Raw genomic sequence first — 18,405 nt, 5'->3', positions numbered from 1 at the left:
CAGGAAATCCCTTGAAGCTTAAGACAGCCAAATTTTTCCTATTACTTGCAACTAAAAGCCGTGACTACACATAAACAAGTCATATTTTCCCCGTTTGCTGACAGGAAACGGAGATTCCGAAATGCTGGGAGCTGCCTGTGATCACAAGGGCAGGGGGCAGACAGCTGCGCAGGGCTCTTGACCCCGCGCACTATTAGTTGTTTATCAATGGGTTCATCAGATTCTGCACAGAAATGTGGAAAGCTTTACTGTTAGAGGAGGGGCAGACAATACCACAAATGTAATGTGGGCAAAGAGAAGCCAAACAAAATCAAAAGCATCACTAATACCAGCCAAGCTAAGGCCTAGAGCCCCAGGCCCAGCTCCTCCAGCAGAAGAATCACAAACAGTAACATGTCTTCTTTCATGGATGAACTCACAGTGAAGCCCCACAAACCGAATCTAGATGTTGTATTCCCTTTGATGATTACATTCTGTGTAATACACTGCCACCTCCTTACAAGACACTGACTGCTGCCCCTTCTGAGAGATACCACATCTATCAAAGAACAGACAGACCCTTCGAAAACAACATTCGGGATTCAACAGCTTTATTTCCATGGACTTTTCCTAGTTTATCAACAAATTATATGCATTTTTGGTCCAACCAATTTGTTCTGCTATCAACTTTGCCATAAACTAAAATTTTTAGGAGTTTTAAATAATTGGTCAGGTATCTGACACTACACTAGAATTGCATAAAAGTTCTTCTTGTGACATTACAATTTAAGGTTATTATAATTTAATTTCACAAGGAAAACCAATACAGATGAGTTCCAAATTTATTGATGTGTCCGATGGTTCTTCCGGGGTTTATATCAACATGACTTATGGATTTAGAAGGGTCATGACTCATAGAGAAGATAAAACTTTGACATTATTTCTATGTTAAAACATCCATGGCTTAAGATGACCATAGTTATGCTCACCTTAATACTATAAATCATAGGTTGCACACTAAAAATTCTCTAATTCATAAGTCAGACAGACAAAGTAAATGGCTGAGGCAGACTGGCTATGAGAATTCTGGTATTCAAACATGAGTTTCCTTACTGGAACTGCTGAGTCTGAGTGACTGGGAGGCAAGGGGAACTGGAGAGGCCTTCTTCTACCAGGGCTGCAATGATATGAATCCAGAATTAATGGAGAACAATCTGGAAATCTGGCTGGAAATCCAGATTTTCACAATGAAATCTTTTGTCTGGTTAAATGTTGAGCCATTAAATTGTCCCATAAGTCCAATATGTTGTCCCTGAAAGCCAACTGTGGCCCATATGTCACTATTTTGTGACTCAGATATAACCTTGCTGGCATGGGTCATTCCTGAACAAAAAGGTCATTCTCAACAACCCTTCATTCCATCCAGAGGGTCTATGGCAGGAGAACCCTCCAGTAACCACCTAAGCCTACAAAAGATTTTTAAAAGAGTGCTTTCAAAATTATTATCTGCAAATTTCTTCATATTATTAAGTTCAGAATCTTTTAAAAAGAAGGCAGATGAGAAATATACTACATCATCATTTGATTTACTACGTTTGGGGTAAATGTATAGTCTATTGCTGCATAATTTTTTGTGTTTATATGGATGTTTGTGTTCATTAGGAGCAGACTAGGAAAATGTTTTAAAAATAATGAGCATCTTTAACTTTTACACCAAAACCAAATATGAAAAAAGCAACTCAACCATTAAAGTGAGGAATTAGGGCATAAATCTGAACTAGATTCCCACCTCCCCCAACAGACTATCACTTCATCTCCCCCATAAACACCAAACTTACCCTAGAATTAACAGAATTGAATTATTGCTCCTCAACAACTGGAAAAGAGATGGGAACTGAGAATCATTTCAAAACATAGTTTGGGACTACTTAACAGAGTTAGCTAGCAATAATAGTGTGTTAGTTTTCTTTTGTTACTGTAACAAAGTATTCTAAATCAGCAGCTTGAAACAAAATAAATTCATTACTTTATACTTCTATAGGTCAGAAGTCTGACATAGGTCTATCAGGCTAAAATCAAGATGTCCACAAGGCTGCTTTCCTTTCTGGTGGTTCTGTTTTCTGCCTTTCCCAGCTTCTAGAGCCTGTTCCTCTAGAGGCTGCTCCTGCCCAAGGTCCTCTCTCCATCTCCCAAGCCGGTCATGTTGTAACTCTCTGACCATTATTCCTAGTCACATCTTCCTCTGACAACAGTCATGAAAGTTCTTTTGGAAGGACTCATGTGATTAGATTGAGCTCACCCAGATAATACAGCATAATCTCCTCATTTCACGGTCTTTAACCTTAATTAGGTCTGCAAAGTCCCTTTTGCCATGTTAGGCAATGTATTCACAGGCTTCTGGGGATTCAGATGTGGACATCTTGGAGGGCCATTATTCTGCTTACTACAAATAGGAACATAATAACAACTCCTACTTATAACTGCTTACTCTGTTCCAGCCGTCACACTCATTACTTGGTTATACTGCATCTCATTTAATTCTAAAAACAATGTATAAGGAAGGTATGGAATATCATCCCACTCTAAAGATAAAGAAACAGACTAAGAGGTTAGACAAGTTGCTCAAGATCACAGCCAGTAGATAACAGAACAAGGACTCAAATGTAAGAGGCCTGAATGAGCTAGTATCTGGCAGCTAACATGCCACAAAATGTTCATGGAGAAGAGGGGTCTAAGGAGATTATGATTTGATTTGGATCAACTAATGAGAGTGCTCCTGTGGACCGCTTAGCCATTTCCCATCTTGTTTTGTTGCTGTTGCATTTCATAACATTTAACGGAGATGTGAATGCACATCTATTGTATAAAAATACCGCAGGTAGCAACTTAACGGTTATGATTTTGTTCTAGAAAAATTCGAAAATCAGCTCTCATCAGGCCACACTGAAAATTTACTTTAATGGAGTTCCAGGAACACCAGCAAACCATTCTGTCATCTTTGAAATGAAATACCATATCACCTTCATTCTAGGTCTGCACTGATTGTTAGAAGTATCAATTTAATAAACAAGTTTTGGGCAAAAAAGAAAAATAACATAAAAGAAAGAATAAAGCACTGAGTCTTCAACATACATCTCAATTAGAATGTGCACAGACTGAGTGAAATGTTTCAGAAATTGTAAAATGTGTCTTCGAATTTTCTACAGGATTTTCTGGCTCTATCTCTTACAATTCCATTCACACTCAACTTGCTATTATACAAGAACCTATACTTTTGTACCTACTCTTCCTCCATCCTGAAATGCTGTCTCTCACTTCTTCCTCTCCTGAAATGTCTGTTCATCCTTAAAAAACCTCAATTTAAATGTCATATGGTGATGCCTGCCTGTATCCAGGCATAAGCCCGATTATTCTCTGCCTCTTCTGGGCTCTGCATAGCTGTCTGCATCCTTCTTTGCTATAGAATGTACCGCAATGTACTATAGGGACTCATTTATACTATCTCCATCTATCAAATTGGACAATAACCCTACCATGCACTCATATCAAAGTTTGGGTGTAAAGAAAACCGAAAGGAATGTGTGACATCTCATGAGTTTTTCACAATCACTTACCCACAAGTTCTTACATGACACGTCTTTATTCCTCTCTCTCTCTCCCCTTATTCCTAACCTGGTGCTCTTATCAGTATTTAGCTGAAGTAGGTAAGCCAACTATAATATTCCATGTCTGTAGTAGGCAGCCTTTAAGGAGGGTCCCTAGTGATCTCCACCTCCAGATATACATGCCTTTGTGTAATCCCCTCCCTTTAGTATGAGCCCACCTAGTGACTTGCTTCTAGCTGATTTGCAATGGCAAAGGTAATAGGATGTCCCTTACTGGCTTTGATGAGACACGTGGCCATGCTGGAAAGGCCCACAAGGTAAGGAACTGAGAGCAACCTTCAGGCAACAGCCAGTAAGGAATGGATTAAACCAACAATTACACAGGTGAGCTTGGAGATAATCCTTCCCCAGCCTGGTAGACACCTTGATGGCAGCCTTATGAGAGGTCCTGAAGCAGAGAACTATAATAGCAGAGGACCCATTCCATGCCCAGATCCCTGACCCACAGACATCGTGAGGCACTACATGTCTGTTATTTCAAGCTGCCAAATTTGGGGGTTGTTTGTTATGCAGTAGTAGATAACTAATACAGTGTTATTCCCCTTGATAAAACAACTCTGAGTAAAAGGAATCTTCATAAATGGTATCAGAAGTTTTATGAATAAAGTACCAATTCTAAAACAGGTGGCAACAGACAATAAAAGTACTGTTCAACCAGTCAGTGTGGCTTTCCCTCCCCGCAGCCAAAGCACACAGGAGGGAGAGTGTTCTCAACTTGAGAGAAGAAACCCCCTCGGAGCCCAACCCGTGACCGAATATGACCGTGCCTTCTGGACCAGGAAGAAAGGGAGAGACCAAGACAAGGCAATGTCATCAGGCGATCACACACCCACTGAGATTAGATCAGCAGCAGAACTAGAACATGAACTCTGTTTCACGGAGCACTGGAACAATGAGGAGGCAGAAGGAGAGCCAAACTTTCACACCAGCTAATATGTCAAAGCCAACAACCAGACAGGGAAATGAAAGGTGTCTGTTGAACTTCAACTCTGATAATACTGTCCTCCACAGGTGTCTGTTGCTAAGACACCACTATTATTACATTCCTGGCATGTATAATCTTTTTATTCCCCCACGTGAGTTTTTGACTCTGTGCTTTTCATACAAAAAATCTGAAAATAAAACTCAAATAATACATCTATTTAGGACAAAGGTGAATTAGGGTTTCCTGACTAACCGAGGGAAAGCAGGTGAGGCTGGCTAACGAGGCGGCTCCCGGCCTTTCCGCGCTCAGGTGAGCTTGCACAGAGGCAAGCTTGTGGAGCTGCGTACCCTTGAGTGCTCTGATGATCAAACCATGGCCAGGGTGGGGGCCAGACATGGACCCGATGGCTGCACCGAGGGGCTGCATAAAGGCTCTGACAAACCTGGAAACCGCTACATTGGAGCTTCGATGCTTTCCCCACTCACTGACAGATTCAGATAGCAAAGACTCCTTTCCAAGCTTTTCATCTTTAAAAAGGCAATTCAGCTCCCTGAGCCTTTGAGCCTGTTCCATTTTGAGCTGACTGCTAATTGTATGCATGCACATATGTGTTTTAGAAAAGAGATAGGCACATTGCCTTGGCCTCCTCACTAACTGCACAGACATGACTCACTTCTGTTCTCTGCAAGTTCTCTAAACGTGGCCTGAAGTTTTCTGAACATTAACCCTTCCTGGTAACCACACTCCGCATTCTTCTAGAGATGTTTTCTGAATTATGTTGGCTTCACATTGCCTTTTACTACTACTTCTTTGAGTTCTGGGGCTTCATATTTTCATTTGCTTTTGTGATCATGTTTATATTTTCAAAAATTTCTCAATAACAACTACACACCTTAATCATATATGCTGAACCACAGGAAACGAATAAGGTATCTTCTAGCATTAGGGGCCATATTTTAATTTTAAAACCTAAAGTTGTCTGATTTTCATATTTTGTAAAATATACAATTTTATCATATTTTACAATGGCGAGGAAAAGAAAATTTTAGAGTGGTTGTTCATAAAAATGCAGAAATCCTTCCCAATAGTCACGGCGACTAGTAGCCAGATGGTAGGATTGGCTGATTGCTGATTGTGATTCTTTAGAAAAGAAATCCACATAGAAGCAGCCGAGCTCATAAAATCTGCTGTGCTTGAGAAATGAGCAGACTCACTAATTATTTAGAGGTCATATTCTGCACTCTAGGCAGATCAGTATCCTCACAGGGCCCCTGGATGCATCTAGGCAGCCCCAGAGCACCCCAACTCATGCTCATTAGCAAGAGCAATAGGAACTTCCATCCTAGGAAGTATGAAAAATCCACCTCCAGAAGGAGTTTCCTAACTTCCAGAAAAAGTGGCACTTAGTTATATCAAGGTTTCTCTTTTCTTTTTTTAAGCCCCTTTTCACAGTTACATAAGTACAACTGAACAAACAAGAACACTTGAAATGCACCTGCTCCAGCAAAGCTATGTATTTTTCTGAAAAATAATAACTCATTCGAAAAGTAACCAGTCAAAAGTGCAGAGCTGAAAAGGTCCCAGGGAAATAAGACCTCTCCTCAAGAGGATAGCTTGTCTAATCATAATTGGAACAACAACAATGATGGTAGCTAACATTTATTAAAGGTTTCTTCTGTGCGAGGCATTTTACTAAAGATAAAGTGCCAAGGCATTTTACAACCAAAATAACCTTGTTTATTTAGAATTTTTTTTGTGAATGCTGATATGTGTATTTTCACTTCCTGTTCTTTATCATTGTTCTCTCTGCTCTGTGCTTCTCCGCCCACCCCCATCCTCTCTGCCATTGTCTCCACTATCTTATTCCCTTTACTATTTATATACCGGTAATTATCCTCATACATACACAGTGAATTATCTGTCTTGTTCTGTACTTATGATTTTGATAAATCCATCCAGAGCTATTTTTAAATAGCTGATAATGAGTTACTGTCCATTCATACAATAAATTACCAGCTCCAGTTTAAATTCTTTTTGGAGGAATGCAGAATATAAGAGAATACAGTGCTGCCTTTCCAAAATATCACCTCTTTGAAAACTTTAAGCTATTGGCCCTTTCTAGCATTGCTTGATAGGGAACTTTAAAGAAACACACATGCACAACCGCACACAATCTATTTGAAGAAAAGGCTCCCATGGGTTACTACTGACTTAAAATCTGCTCCAGCAGCACAATAGTAAATCTTTCTCTGTAACCTTCTGTGCATGACAATAGTATCCAAGACTCTCTAAAATGCTAGGAAACTGACAGTAAAAAAGACAAATGAAGAAAACTTAATATCTTCATAAAATTCATGACTCTTTCTCCATAATCACCCAACTAAACAAGCCTGACAAACAGGATGGTAGTTAATGATTAAAAAAAAAATCAGTATTGACCATGTTAGAGAAAAAGAAGTAACTACAAAACTACAACAATAAGATCATAAAATGTAAGCACTAGGAGTGTCCAAAGCTCTAAAAGTTAAGTACTTTCAGAAGTAAAATTCCTTGGGGAACACCAGAGGAGGCTCTTTGTTTGACATCAAAAATGAAATGTCTAGTAAAATTCTTTTTCCTTAGACACTTTCTGGACATTCTGTGATAGGGAACATGGACCGAAGCCAGCATCAGAAGCTTCTGGAGTAACAGAAGCAGTCAGGGTCAGCAGAAAGCCTATGGAGGAGGCATCAGGATAGCATAATTTGAGGGGCCCCAAGGAATTCCCTCTGTCATGTCTGCTGAGGACAAAAATTTTACCATTGGAGAATCATTCTGCTATGTTCATCTAAGAAAAGGTTTCTGAGAAGAAAAGGGAGGAGGAAGAATGGGGGGCAGTGGATCTTACTGAGAAAGCCAAAGGCCAATAAAAGGACACAGGACACCATAAAAAGTGAGAGAGGGCATCACTACACAGGGCCTAAAGGAAACTTGAAGAAAAAAGGGAAAGTTTGAAAAAAGAAGTATACCTTTTATAATTTTGACCAGCTAACTCTAAAGCAGGATTTCTCACCCTTGGCCACATTGACATGTGGGTCATATAATTCTTTGTTATGGGGAGCTAGCTTGTAGTGAATGTCCTGAGCAGATGAAGATGAATAACTCAGTTGGAAAGTAACCAGAGAAAAGCTCCCAGATAAAAGGATCCTAGGAAAGTAGGATCCTCAAGAGGACATTTCCTTAAGAGGACATTTCCTCAAGAGGAGAGCTAGCCTAATAATAATAATAATACAGGATGTTTAGCAGGATCTTTGGACCCTACCCACCAGATTCCAGTAGCAACTCCCTTCCCCACAGTTGTGATAACCAAAATGTCTTCAGACAGTATCAAACAAACTCTGGCAGGTAGGAGGGCAAAACTGCCTTCATTGGACAACCACTGTCCTAAAGGATCAATTTTCTCCCTAAGCTGAGCAAGACCTCTTCCATCCCTTCTCCCAGCTTGCCCTTCTGTTCCCACTCGATACAACAGTGGGAAGACTACAACCTCATCAACCGAAAAAAGAATCAGAATTCCATTTTTAAATTATAATAATCAGAGCAGAGAGAGCAGGAAGATCTGACACGAATGCCTTTTCACTCAGAATATTGTTATCCTTTGATAATTCCACAATTCTTGAATTCTGCCTTTGTTTCCAGAGATCTTTTATTCTTTGTCCATTACACAAGACCAGTTCCAGGAAGGGATGTCCAGTAAAACTCAAAAAGATTCGCCCAATTCAATAAATGCTTATATGAGTGGACCAAGAAAGCCATTAGTCCACGTCAGTAACCAAGAAACTTTGTTATCATAAAAATTAAGTTATTTTTGCAATTAGAGATACTGAAGAGTGGGCTTCTAACATCTTCGCTCATGTGAACCAAACCCTTTTCCTTCTCTTCTCTCTCCTCTCCTTTGTCTTTTTCTCCGTCTTCCTCTTTCCTTCCCTACCTTCCTTCCTCACTCCCTCTTTCTTTCCTTCTTTTTTCATTCTCTTTATTTCCTTGTAGGTATATCCATTCTTTTCTCTATGAGAAAAGGCAAGAATGTGAAAAGGAAGATTATGAAGCATTAATTAGAAAAATAAATAAATAACACCTTGCTGGAAGGAAAAATATATTAATGGGTTTAGAAGAGCTTAAACCGCTACATCATTTGTGCCACCGAGTCATTAGTGTGACTGTATAATAGAGTCAGAGGCCCAGAAAATGGTGATTTATATTTCTTCTACCGACTTCTAATTCAGAATTATTATTATAAGATCTGTAGGGGAAAATTCCTCTTGGAATTGAAGCTAATGAACTGAAACAATCTATAGAAAGAGTTTAATTACTGAACATTATAAATTAAATGCTGTATTTCTATATAAAATATGAGTCTATTTCTATATAAAATATGGTCACAAACTAAACCCACAGTGCATAACATGAGAACGAAGAATAAAGAAGCTTATCTTTTGCCCCCTTTTTGCCCCTATTTGCCTCTCACTAACTGTATGGACATTGGTCAGGCAATTAATTTCTGTGAGCCTCGGTCTTCCCACATGAGAAAGTTAGGCAATTGGACTAGATTATCTTTAAGAATTCTTCCTTCTCCAGGGCACCTGGGTGACTCAGTGGGTTAAGCCTCAGGTCATGATCTCAGGGTCCTGGGATTGAGTCTCTGCTCAGCAGGAAGCCTGCTTCCTCCTCTCTTTCTCACTCTCTCTCTCTCTCTGCCTACTTGTGATCTCACTCTGTCAAATAAACAAATAAAATCTTAAAAAAAAAAAAAAAGAATTCTTCCATCTCCAGTTTAGGATCATGGGAAAAACATAACTCAAACTTTCTGAAACTGAAAGAAAAAAATAACCTATGCAATTCTACCAGCTAAGAAGGTAATTACAATGCAGCATACATGATTTCTATGCGAGAGCCACAGGGTTATAAAAGCAAAAAAAGCTTCTTTTATTGATCAAAGCTCTTGACTATAAAGTAACATGTTATCGCTCTTAGATTCTTCTTTAAATTAGAATGATTCCTTTCCAGACAGGGCAAGCAACTTTGAGAGTCTGCTGGGTTCCATGCTGAGAATGTCAGCTATGTTATAGCAGAGGGCTCTTCAATAGGAAGGAAGGGTAGGGATCCAGAAGCAAAACAAATTCACAACTCCAAGAGCTCAGCCACAAACATCAGGGAATGGCTCTACAGTGGTGTCTTGACATTCGTTCTGGAAGGCCTCCCACTGGATATCTGTTTCTAAATTCATGGAAAATAAATCCCAATCTTTATCAGAGAAATAGGGTCCAGCTCTGTTCTTAATGGGAGCTCTTTGAAGAGGTATGGCCTAGATACCCTCAGCTGTAAGGCAAACCCCCATCGGAGGAGTCATTTGTTTGAGCCTTTGGTACAGATGCTAACATTAAAGTGTGCAGGGAGAGACTCAAAGAGGGAGAGTTTAAGCACACATTTCCTCTTATAGGGACCCTGAATACATGCTGACCTTGGATGGTCTAAGATAAAAAGTTTTGTCAAAGATCGCCTTTGGACTACAAAATAAGATCCACTCCTATTTCTTAGGAAATCCAACTTTCACATATGGATGTAAATTCTCAAATCTGTAGACCTCCCCACAGGATACTGAAAATGTAAGGGCAAGAAATCCTTTAAGTGGAAGCATAGAAATATTGGTGCTAGCTGGAAATGCTGGTGCATCCTTAAGGAAATACATTCCATCACCTGCTAGATCTTGAAATTCTTGGCTCTGGTTCTTTAGGCACAAAAATCATGGTCTGAACAGCTTTTTTTAAAATGATCTTGGCCTTCATTGGCATTCCTATAAAGGGATACTTCATTTTTATCATTAGATACTTTGGAATCTTAATGGAATATTCTCCCTAAGTAATCAGAAAGAAATAGTCATTTGCGGGATTTTATTTGGAAGGAAAATACACTGGGAGAGGTAAAGCCAAAGCAGAGGCTTCTCTGTGAGGGATGATGGCTCAGGTATTTCTTGGATTTACAGCCAACAGGTAGGCTTGGCATGGAAATGAAGCACTTGAAAATACCCTGCCCGAAAGAAACACTCCTCATTCACGGTGGGCCCAATTATATGTCATGTATTCTTACTTATAAGCTCAAACACTTTAAGAATGTAAGAAAAACAAAAAGAAGCACTAGGAAGTAAAAAATGCACAAAGTTTTTTAAGGCTTTCATGCCAAGGAATCAGCAGACCTCCTTGAAAACTACTAGAACTCTTTTTTTAATGAGCACATCTTGAAATGTCACTCTGGGATGCACTGGTTTTGCTAAGATTTTTGTTGTTGCTGTTAACAAAATTGGCGCTCAGAATTATCGATATTACCAGTAATAGAGCAAACTGTATTTTATACTGCATGTATTTATTGCGATTTGTCATTTATGTTCTTTTTTTTTTGTTGGAAAAATAATCTCTGCAGACCTCCTTCAAGGAACTCTGCCCCTCAGTGTGATTAAGTTTTGTCTAAAGAAAAAGTGCATAATTGGTCCCATAATGTGAAAACGTTTAGAATAAACTGACGAAAAAAGCAACAACTTGTAAATCCACTGGCAACTCTATATTGAATACATCTTGGGTTATTCTCACAGATTGGAAGGTCACTCACTTCTCATTATTCTTTATGCCCAACATTTTGTTTTTATATAAATACTATATTTGTTTTTTTTTTTTAAGATTTTATTTACTTGACAGAGAGAGATCACAAGTAGACGGAGAGGCAGGCAGAGAGAGAGAGAGAGAGAGGGAAGCAGGCTCCCTGCTGAGTAGAGAGCCCGATGTGGGACTCGATCCCAGGACTCTGAGATCATGACCTGAGCCGAAGGCAGCGGCTTAACCCACTGAGCCACCCAGGCGCCCCTAAATACTATATTTGAATTTAGAGGAAGGACCTGTTCTTTGCTTTAACTGATAAACAAGATATTAAGTAGTACACACTATGCTCGCTGTAATGGAAACTTAGAAGAATGCTCTCTAATATAAAGGCATAAGGTGACACTTTTATTATAGAGTCATATTTTTACTGGAGTGTTATAGAGTCTTTTTCCCTGAAAACCTCTAAGTATTATTTGTACATCTATCTGATAAAATTATAAAGTTGGAGGTAGAGTAGAAAGTGACAAGAATAATATTTTTAAGTGCTCTCTGGTTTTATGATTCCACATGTTTTTCTAAAATTTATTTATTTTTAAGATTCTTCTATTTAAAAAAAAAAAAGAAAATCCAAAGAAATGTCTTATTTCACACCCACATTTCCTCAAACCCTATAGTCTTCAAGCTACTCATCTAGCACTATTTTCTTTTATATTCTACAGGTAGGAACTCAAAGAATATGAAGAGAATAGGTTTTCTTATCCCAGGACCAACTTTAGACATTACTGACGCTCAAGATATTTCGACTCCGGATGGTACTGAGGAGAGTAATAGTTCATAAAACAAACATAATCAAAACTTCTTTGATGTACTCAGCTGCATTTCCCAGAGGCACGAAGGAGCTCAATTCTCTTTAATATTCCCATTTCCTAGCACGCCAAGAATCTATTTCTGAAAACATCACATTATTTATGTTATTCTTCCTCTATGCAAAAATCTCCTGCCATATAAAGAAAATATTATTTAAGGGTTGTTTCTTCCATTTGCCTAAAATTCACATAAGTTTTGAGTATAAATACTGTTTGAGTATACAATTAGCCTAATATGAATTTGGTTCTCTAGTTTTTCTTTACTCTCCTAACAGGAAGTCTAAAACTTACTCAGAGCAAGCTGGTATTCCCTTCCTTAGAACAAATTCAGAATTAACTATCAAATCAAGGAGATAGGCTTTTCCTTGTGACTTGTTTTATTCTAAGGGAGTACTTATGGCATACTTGCCCAAAAAATTAGAGTTAAAAGGAACTTCTAAAAGTATATTTAAGGCATAGGAATATTTTATTTTATAAACAAACAGTCACTGTTTACCTGTACATGAATAATCATCAATTCTGATGTATCCAGTTTTGCAGATGCACATGAAAGAACCCGGGGTGTTAACGCACATCGTATTCTCACGGCAGTAGTGGCGTCCTTCAGCACACTCATCAATGTCTGTGAAGATAGAGGAGGGCAAAGAGGTCAACAGTGGCCAATATTCTAGAGTTTCTCTACAATTTTCTTTGGTGGAGAGAGGGCAATAGTTTCCAACTGAAAAGCATTTTTTTAAAGTATTCAAACTTCTCCTTTAATAGGAATGTTTGATGTTCAAATGACAGAAACCATAAATATTTTTTCTCCAACAGCTCTTGCTGGAATTTCAAAGATGTCTGTATATTTCAACTTGCAACATTCTAAATATATTTAGAAATTTTCAATGCATTCATCTACCTGTGTTTGATAAAATGGATCAGGGCGTTACCAATCTGGCTACCTTGAGTCTTAAAATCTTCAAACTCTGAGTCTATCATATATTGTTTCTTGATTCACTGGCTATTCTGCTGTATACTTGAGGAGATCCTAAGAGATAAATAAAATAGTCACATATGCCAGAACTTGAATAACTTTGGTTAAAGACATGAAACCAATAACATGTAGTTTATTAGAGATACTAGTGTCTGAACCAGGATGTGTCTGAACAGAGACGAAATTACAACGTAGAGACCTGATATAAATGAGAAACTGTAAAATAGTAATAAGTTGGCATATTGAACTTCCATGGCAATCCATACACACCAAGTTTTGAGTGTAAAGACTTACACATGGTAAGCCGTAACAGGTACTACTACTAAGTGGGAAGAAGGTGAATTTTTACAATAGACTGTCCCCATTATATAGCACCTCCGTGCATGGAACATAACTATTTTACAAATATTTTGTCACTGTGAAATACTCTTTATGAATGGCCTCAATGCACTGGCCAGGCATGGTATTTCTCCTCCAGATGTCTGTGTTCTCAAATCCTTGTGGTGAATCCACAAAGTAGCAATGCTCTCGTTTGTACTATTAAGAGAAATGGATCGATTTTAGGAGACGGTCAGGTGATCCACCACTACAGGAGTCATGCTCTTTCGATAACCTCAACTACGTTCCCAGTCCTGAGAGTATCACAAGAATTAATTGATAGAATCTCAGAAAATTATAGTTTAGAGCTGAAGGGACCTTGGCAATCAATTAAGCTAACTACTCATTCTACAGATGAAAAAAATGGAGGGCGAACGAGACTTAATTTTCTATTCAACTTCTAAATGAAAGGTAACGCGATAAATTACAAACCTCTTAGCATATAAAACTCTTCCCGGGCTTGGCCCTGACTTTTTTGGCTTTACAGCCTATGACCGCACCCCTTCCTCCCTGAGTTCTGGCCACACGTAGCTTCTGATCAGTTCTCAGACGGACCATGCTCTCTCATATCTGCCTGCCTCTGTACGTGATGTCCTCTCTATTCCCTCTTTCGCTATCACCAGCCTTATTGGATCTTGCCCACCAGTGGATTATCCTTCAAGAATCTGTTTAAACAACTCTCTGTGAGAACTTCCCCAATGAAGTAAAATGCTCTCTATGCAGTACTCTCTTGGAACTTGGTGTTTCCACCGCAGATTCACCCACTGTACCTTTATTAACTTTTGCAGGCTTCTTCTCTCCAAGAAGCCTTATATACTCCTGCAGGGTAGAGATCATCTGTTCATGTCTCTTAACTCTAGCTGCACATCATATTCATCTGGGATGCTTTTTAACAACATTGGGTCTTGCTCCAACTCCCAAATCCCCATTCCAAATCTGATTTAACTATCTGTAGTGGAACACAGGCAATAATTTTTTTTTAAACAATTTCTTTTTAAAATCTTCTCCATGATGAGTCTAATGCAGGGATCAGCAAAATATTTCAATAAAGAACTAGATAGTAAATATTTTAGGCTTTGGGGCTTACAGGATCTCTGTTGCAACTTTAGCTCTGATGTTCTAGCATGAAAGCAACTGTAGGCAAATGTAAATAAATGAGCCTGGCGTTATTTCAATAAAATTTTATTTACAAAAACAGAACTTGAATCAGATTTGGCCTGGAGGCCACAGTGGGATGACCCCTGGCCTAATGCATAAGCAGTGTTAAGAATCCCTAAGTTTGTAATTCATTTTTGTATTCACAATACCTCATAGGGTGTCTAGGATATTACGGGGTCAATAAATGCTGCAGAATAAATGAATAAATGCTTCAAGGCTGGTTTAAGGAAGAGCTAAGAATAGATCTCAGATTATCTGACTCCTAGTATAATATACTTCTCATGATATCATGCTACTTCTAAATGTTTGCACTGGTCTGCAAGGAAAATATCACATTCAATTACAGCCTAAAAACCAAACTAGAGGCACCCTGGGGAAATATGATGAAAACTCATTTGCTTCCAGGGTCTTAAGATAATAATAGGAATCATATAGGATAATTAATGTGCTCAGTGGGATCAATGGTCTTTAACCCTGATCTTCTGAGAGAGTGCTGCAGAGAAGTGAAAGTTACTGAAAGCCACTGCAGGAGTCCCCTGGGCTTTAAGCTTGTGAACTGGAGGGATGGCCATGAAGAAGTTCACATGTGCAATGGTATGAAGAATTTATCTTTGAGGAAGAAAGAGCCAAGAATAATGAACTCAACTCAGTGGAGACACCTTGGTTATCAGAGGGGAGAGTTACTGAGTACACTGTGTATGGCCTCTCCTCAAAACAAGACTAGTTCCTAGTGGGAGACCATAGTCCTGGAGAATCAGGGATGTAGCTTCAGTGCCTTGGGCAGGACTGAGTCCCAAATAGTGCAAGCACTAGTTACAGAAGACACTGTCCCTCTTTCCAAACAGTATGCTAGAGGCAGAAGCCCACCTCTGTAGAGTGGCCACCAAACCTGGCAAACCCAACTCATAAGCACATGAAGCATAAAGAATGAGAACTTTGAGAGTACTAAAGTCCTATGAGAAGAGATAAGGTGATTTCTGTTAATGGACCCTATTTATAGCCAAAGTTATCAGATAGTTTGGTTTATAAGCTAAGTAGGGCTGTCTTGTGAAAGGGTACATGAGCCTAAATACTGTCTCTAATAGTCGTGTGGTGGGGCTACATCTCACACTGTTGGGAGACACCGGCCAGTCCCATTTTCTTTTGTAGATTTTACCCTTGAAGCTAGCGTAAAGTCAGAGAAAACACAATGTAGAATCATAAAGCAAAACAAGGAAATTATTTAGTGTGAAGCCTTTAGGAACTTGAATGGTTTGGATCACGAAGAAATAACTGGATTCATGACCCAGAGATATGAAGTATCAGGAACAGTACTGGGTGGGGGAGGAGTAAAAATACAAAAAATATAAATGCAACACTCTATACCCGGTTGTCAGTTGCCTTTTTAAATTTCTCATGCCCCATTTTCAGAAAAGGAAGTCCCCAAAGAGCCTCCTTTAAAACCGCAAAGCTACATAAATGTCATTTCTACTTGTACGTGCAGATAATCACAGGCCCCAAATGGCACGACTGAAAAATGATCTGGCAGAAAATCATGTTCAAACTTAGTCCAGGGTGTATTTTTGTTTGAAATCCCAATTCGAAAACTTAATGTCAAATTCTCACAATTCAGTTCAATTCTCAACATGTTTACTGAATCTTCAATGCCCAAGTTCCTTTACTGGGGTTTCAGTTGTATTGATAACCCTGAGCCGAAGAACCACAGTCCTAGGTGGAGAGTACCAGGGATGGCATTTGCTGCCATAGAACTTTCTACCAGGCAGAGAGAAGGTAGCTCCTGCCAAGACGAAGCATTCAAGCACAGCTTGGACATGCTGTAGAGATTCATGCGGAGGGCACACTGCTCAGCCACGTGGCTTTTAACAATCCGTCCAAAATTCAGTACAAACACAGTTAAAGCATAGGTCTGGCCTTCAAAGGACTTACAATCCTTCTAAATACTGTCATTACCAGACACACAGGAGCCTTCTATGCGTTAAGCCTGCACTCTAGGGAATAATTTCTCTAAGAGAGGCTCACGGTTCCTTGAAAACAGGTACTGTCGGGTACTGTTTTCAGAACCATTACTTACTATTCTTCTTCCATCTCCCTCCTTAAAACTTTCACCATGTAATGAGGAAATTACAGGCTCTGAAATATCTAGTCATGTTTTTAAAATGTTCACTCATAATTCAACAAGCATATAATGCCAACACAACACGTCTGAGTGCTGCATTAGGCAACAAAGATAAATTCCAGCTGAAGAAATAACACTTAGACAATAATGCTAGGAAGTGATACACACTATATAATAAGGGAAACATAAACAATGTGCATTAAATTGGGAGCAACCAATTTCTTTGACACAGTGCCTTTTCTGTTCAGAGCTTATCAATGCAGAACAAATTTGGGAATTTATACTTGGTGATATAAATAATTTTATAAGTCTTCCCTCTCCCAACTTTAGGAGCTGATAATGAAATTAAGAAGCCAGGACACAACAGGAATAACAGCATAAGGTCCTATATACCAAGTGTCAGAAAAGAACAGGATGGAAAAGAAAAGAGAAGGAAAGGGAAGGGAAGAGAAAAGATGGGAAGGGAAGGGAAGGGAAGGGAAGAGAAGAGAAGAATATACTCACTACCAGGACCGATATTCAGAGGAAAGCTGGTGACTAAGAGCAGGGACAACGAAGGACAGTTTACTGGTTGGTGTGGCTGGGCATGAGGTAGATTTTAAAGAAATAAATTTAAAGGGGCAGACTTACACAGAGAAGGAGGGGGCTGCCACAAAACAGTTTCCTGTCAAACAGAGATGCTCAAAGATGAGAGAGAGGACTGCAGACATTGGAGTCTAGTGTAGGCAGTGTAGGCGGCAAAGACATGAAACACTGAGGAACAATGAATATTCTATTTGGCTGGAGTTCATGCAGGAAATAAAACAGAAATACAGCTATGGGAGAGGAGACACAATGGGAATGCACTTAAATCTCCAACAAACACTAGAAAGGTATCTTCCTTGCTGTGATATGGAAACAGGAAAGCATTTGGAAGGAGGTGAGGAGGGGAAGTGGCTTAGAAAAATAAATCTCATGAGAGTTGGTAGAATGGAGCAATTGTGGAGCTGATGAGAAGGTGCAGTCAAGGTGAGGAGAAGTTCATTAAATTAAACTAACCTCCCTAGCCCCAGTTTCTCCACATTACTTTTCAGTGTCTGAAAATATCCTATTAAGTTGTTTGTTGGTATGTCTGCTGTCTCTTTCTAGTGGAATGTAAGATTCAGGAGGGTAGGGACCTTGTTCTAGGAGAATGGCTGGCTCTCCCTAAAAATCTGCTGGACGAATCCATGAATCCTTCCATGGCTTTTCATCGAGAAGGAGAAAGGGTAAGTATCCTAATTCACACTGGCCTGACCTGGAGCTCCACTTGGCAGAGCGAATCCTTTGTCTTCCTAGTACCTTGCCCAGGCATTTACTTCGACATGAGGTTTTTGTAAAAACAGTGAACATAAACCTCTGTGGTAAAATACAGTCTTGCAGGGGGAAGAACACTGCAGTGGGAATAAAGAAGGCGGGATTCTAGTCTTTGGTCCTATGATAAGCCTGAAAGGCGTTTCATCTCTCAGGACATTAATTTCATCATCTATGAAAACAAAGGCTAGAGGTTTCCACGTCATTACCAGCCCTCATATTTTACAATTCTAACAAAGAGACCACAATTTGTATGGTTGCAGGGGAGAATCTGATTCTCCAGGATTTTGTAGGATACGCGGTCGTACTCCAACAAACTTAAAAAGCATAATAAGTAAACTGTGTTTCTTATACTCGAACAACCTCTCTTGCCCCAAGATAATT

The 18,405-nt window shown here is 39.2% G+C and overlaps 1 protein-coding gene across 7 annotated transcripts in view; it reads right to left on the bottom strand.

Annotated features, from left to right (window-relative positions):
* The window catches only part of NELL2 (neural EGFL like 2), a 405,295-nt gene that overhangs the window by 145,773 nt on the left and 241,117 nt on the right, over nucleotides 1-18,405 (bottom strand). For all 7 annotated transcript variants that reach the window (XM_047742250.1, XM_047742251.1, XM_047742252.1 and 4 more), the window contains one exon: nucleotides 12,561-12,686. In XM_047742250.1, the coding sequence (XP_047598206.1) occupies nucleotides 12,561-12,686 (126 nt within the window). The remainder of the gene's footprint in view (nucleotides 1-12,560; nucleotides 12,687-18,405) is intronic.

This window comes from Lutra lutra, chromosome 8, assembly GCF_902655055.1.
Source record: "Lutra lutra chromosome 8, mLutLut1.2, whole genome shotgun sequence".
NCBI lineage: Eukaryota > Metazoa > Chordata > Mammalia > Carnivora > Mustelidae > Lutra > Lutra lutra.
Note: the sequence above shows the minus strand (reverse complement) of the source record. Positions and strands in the feature narration are given on the sequence as shown.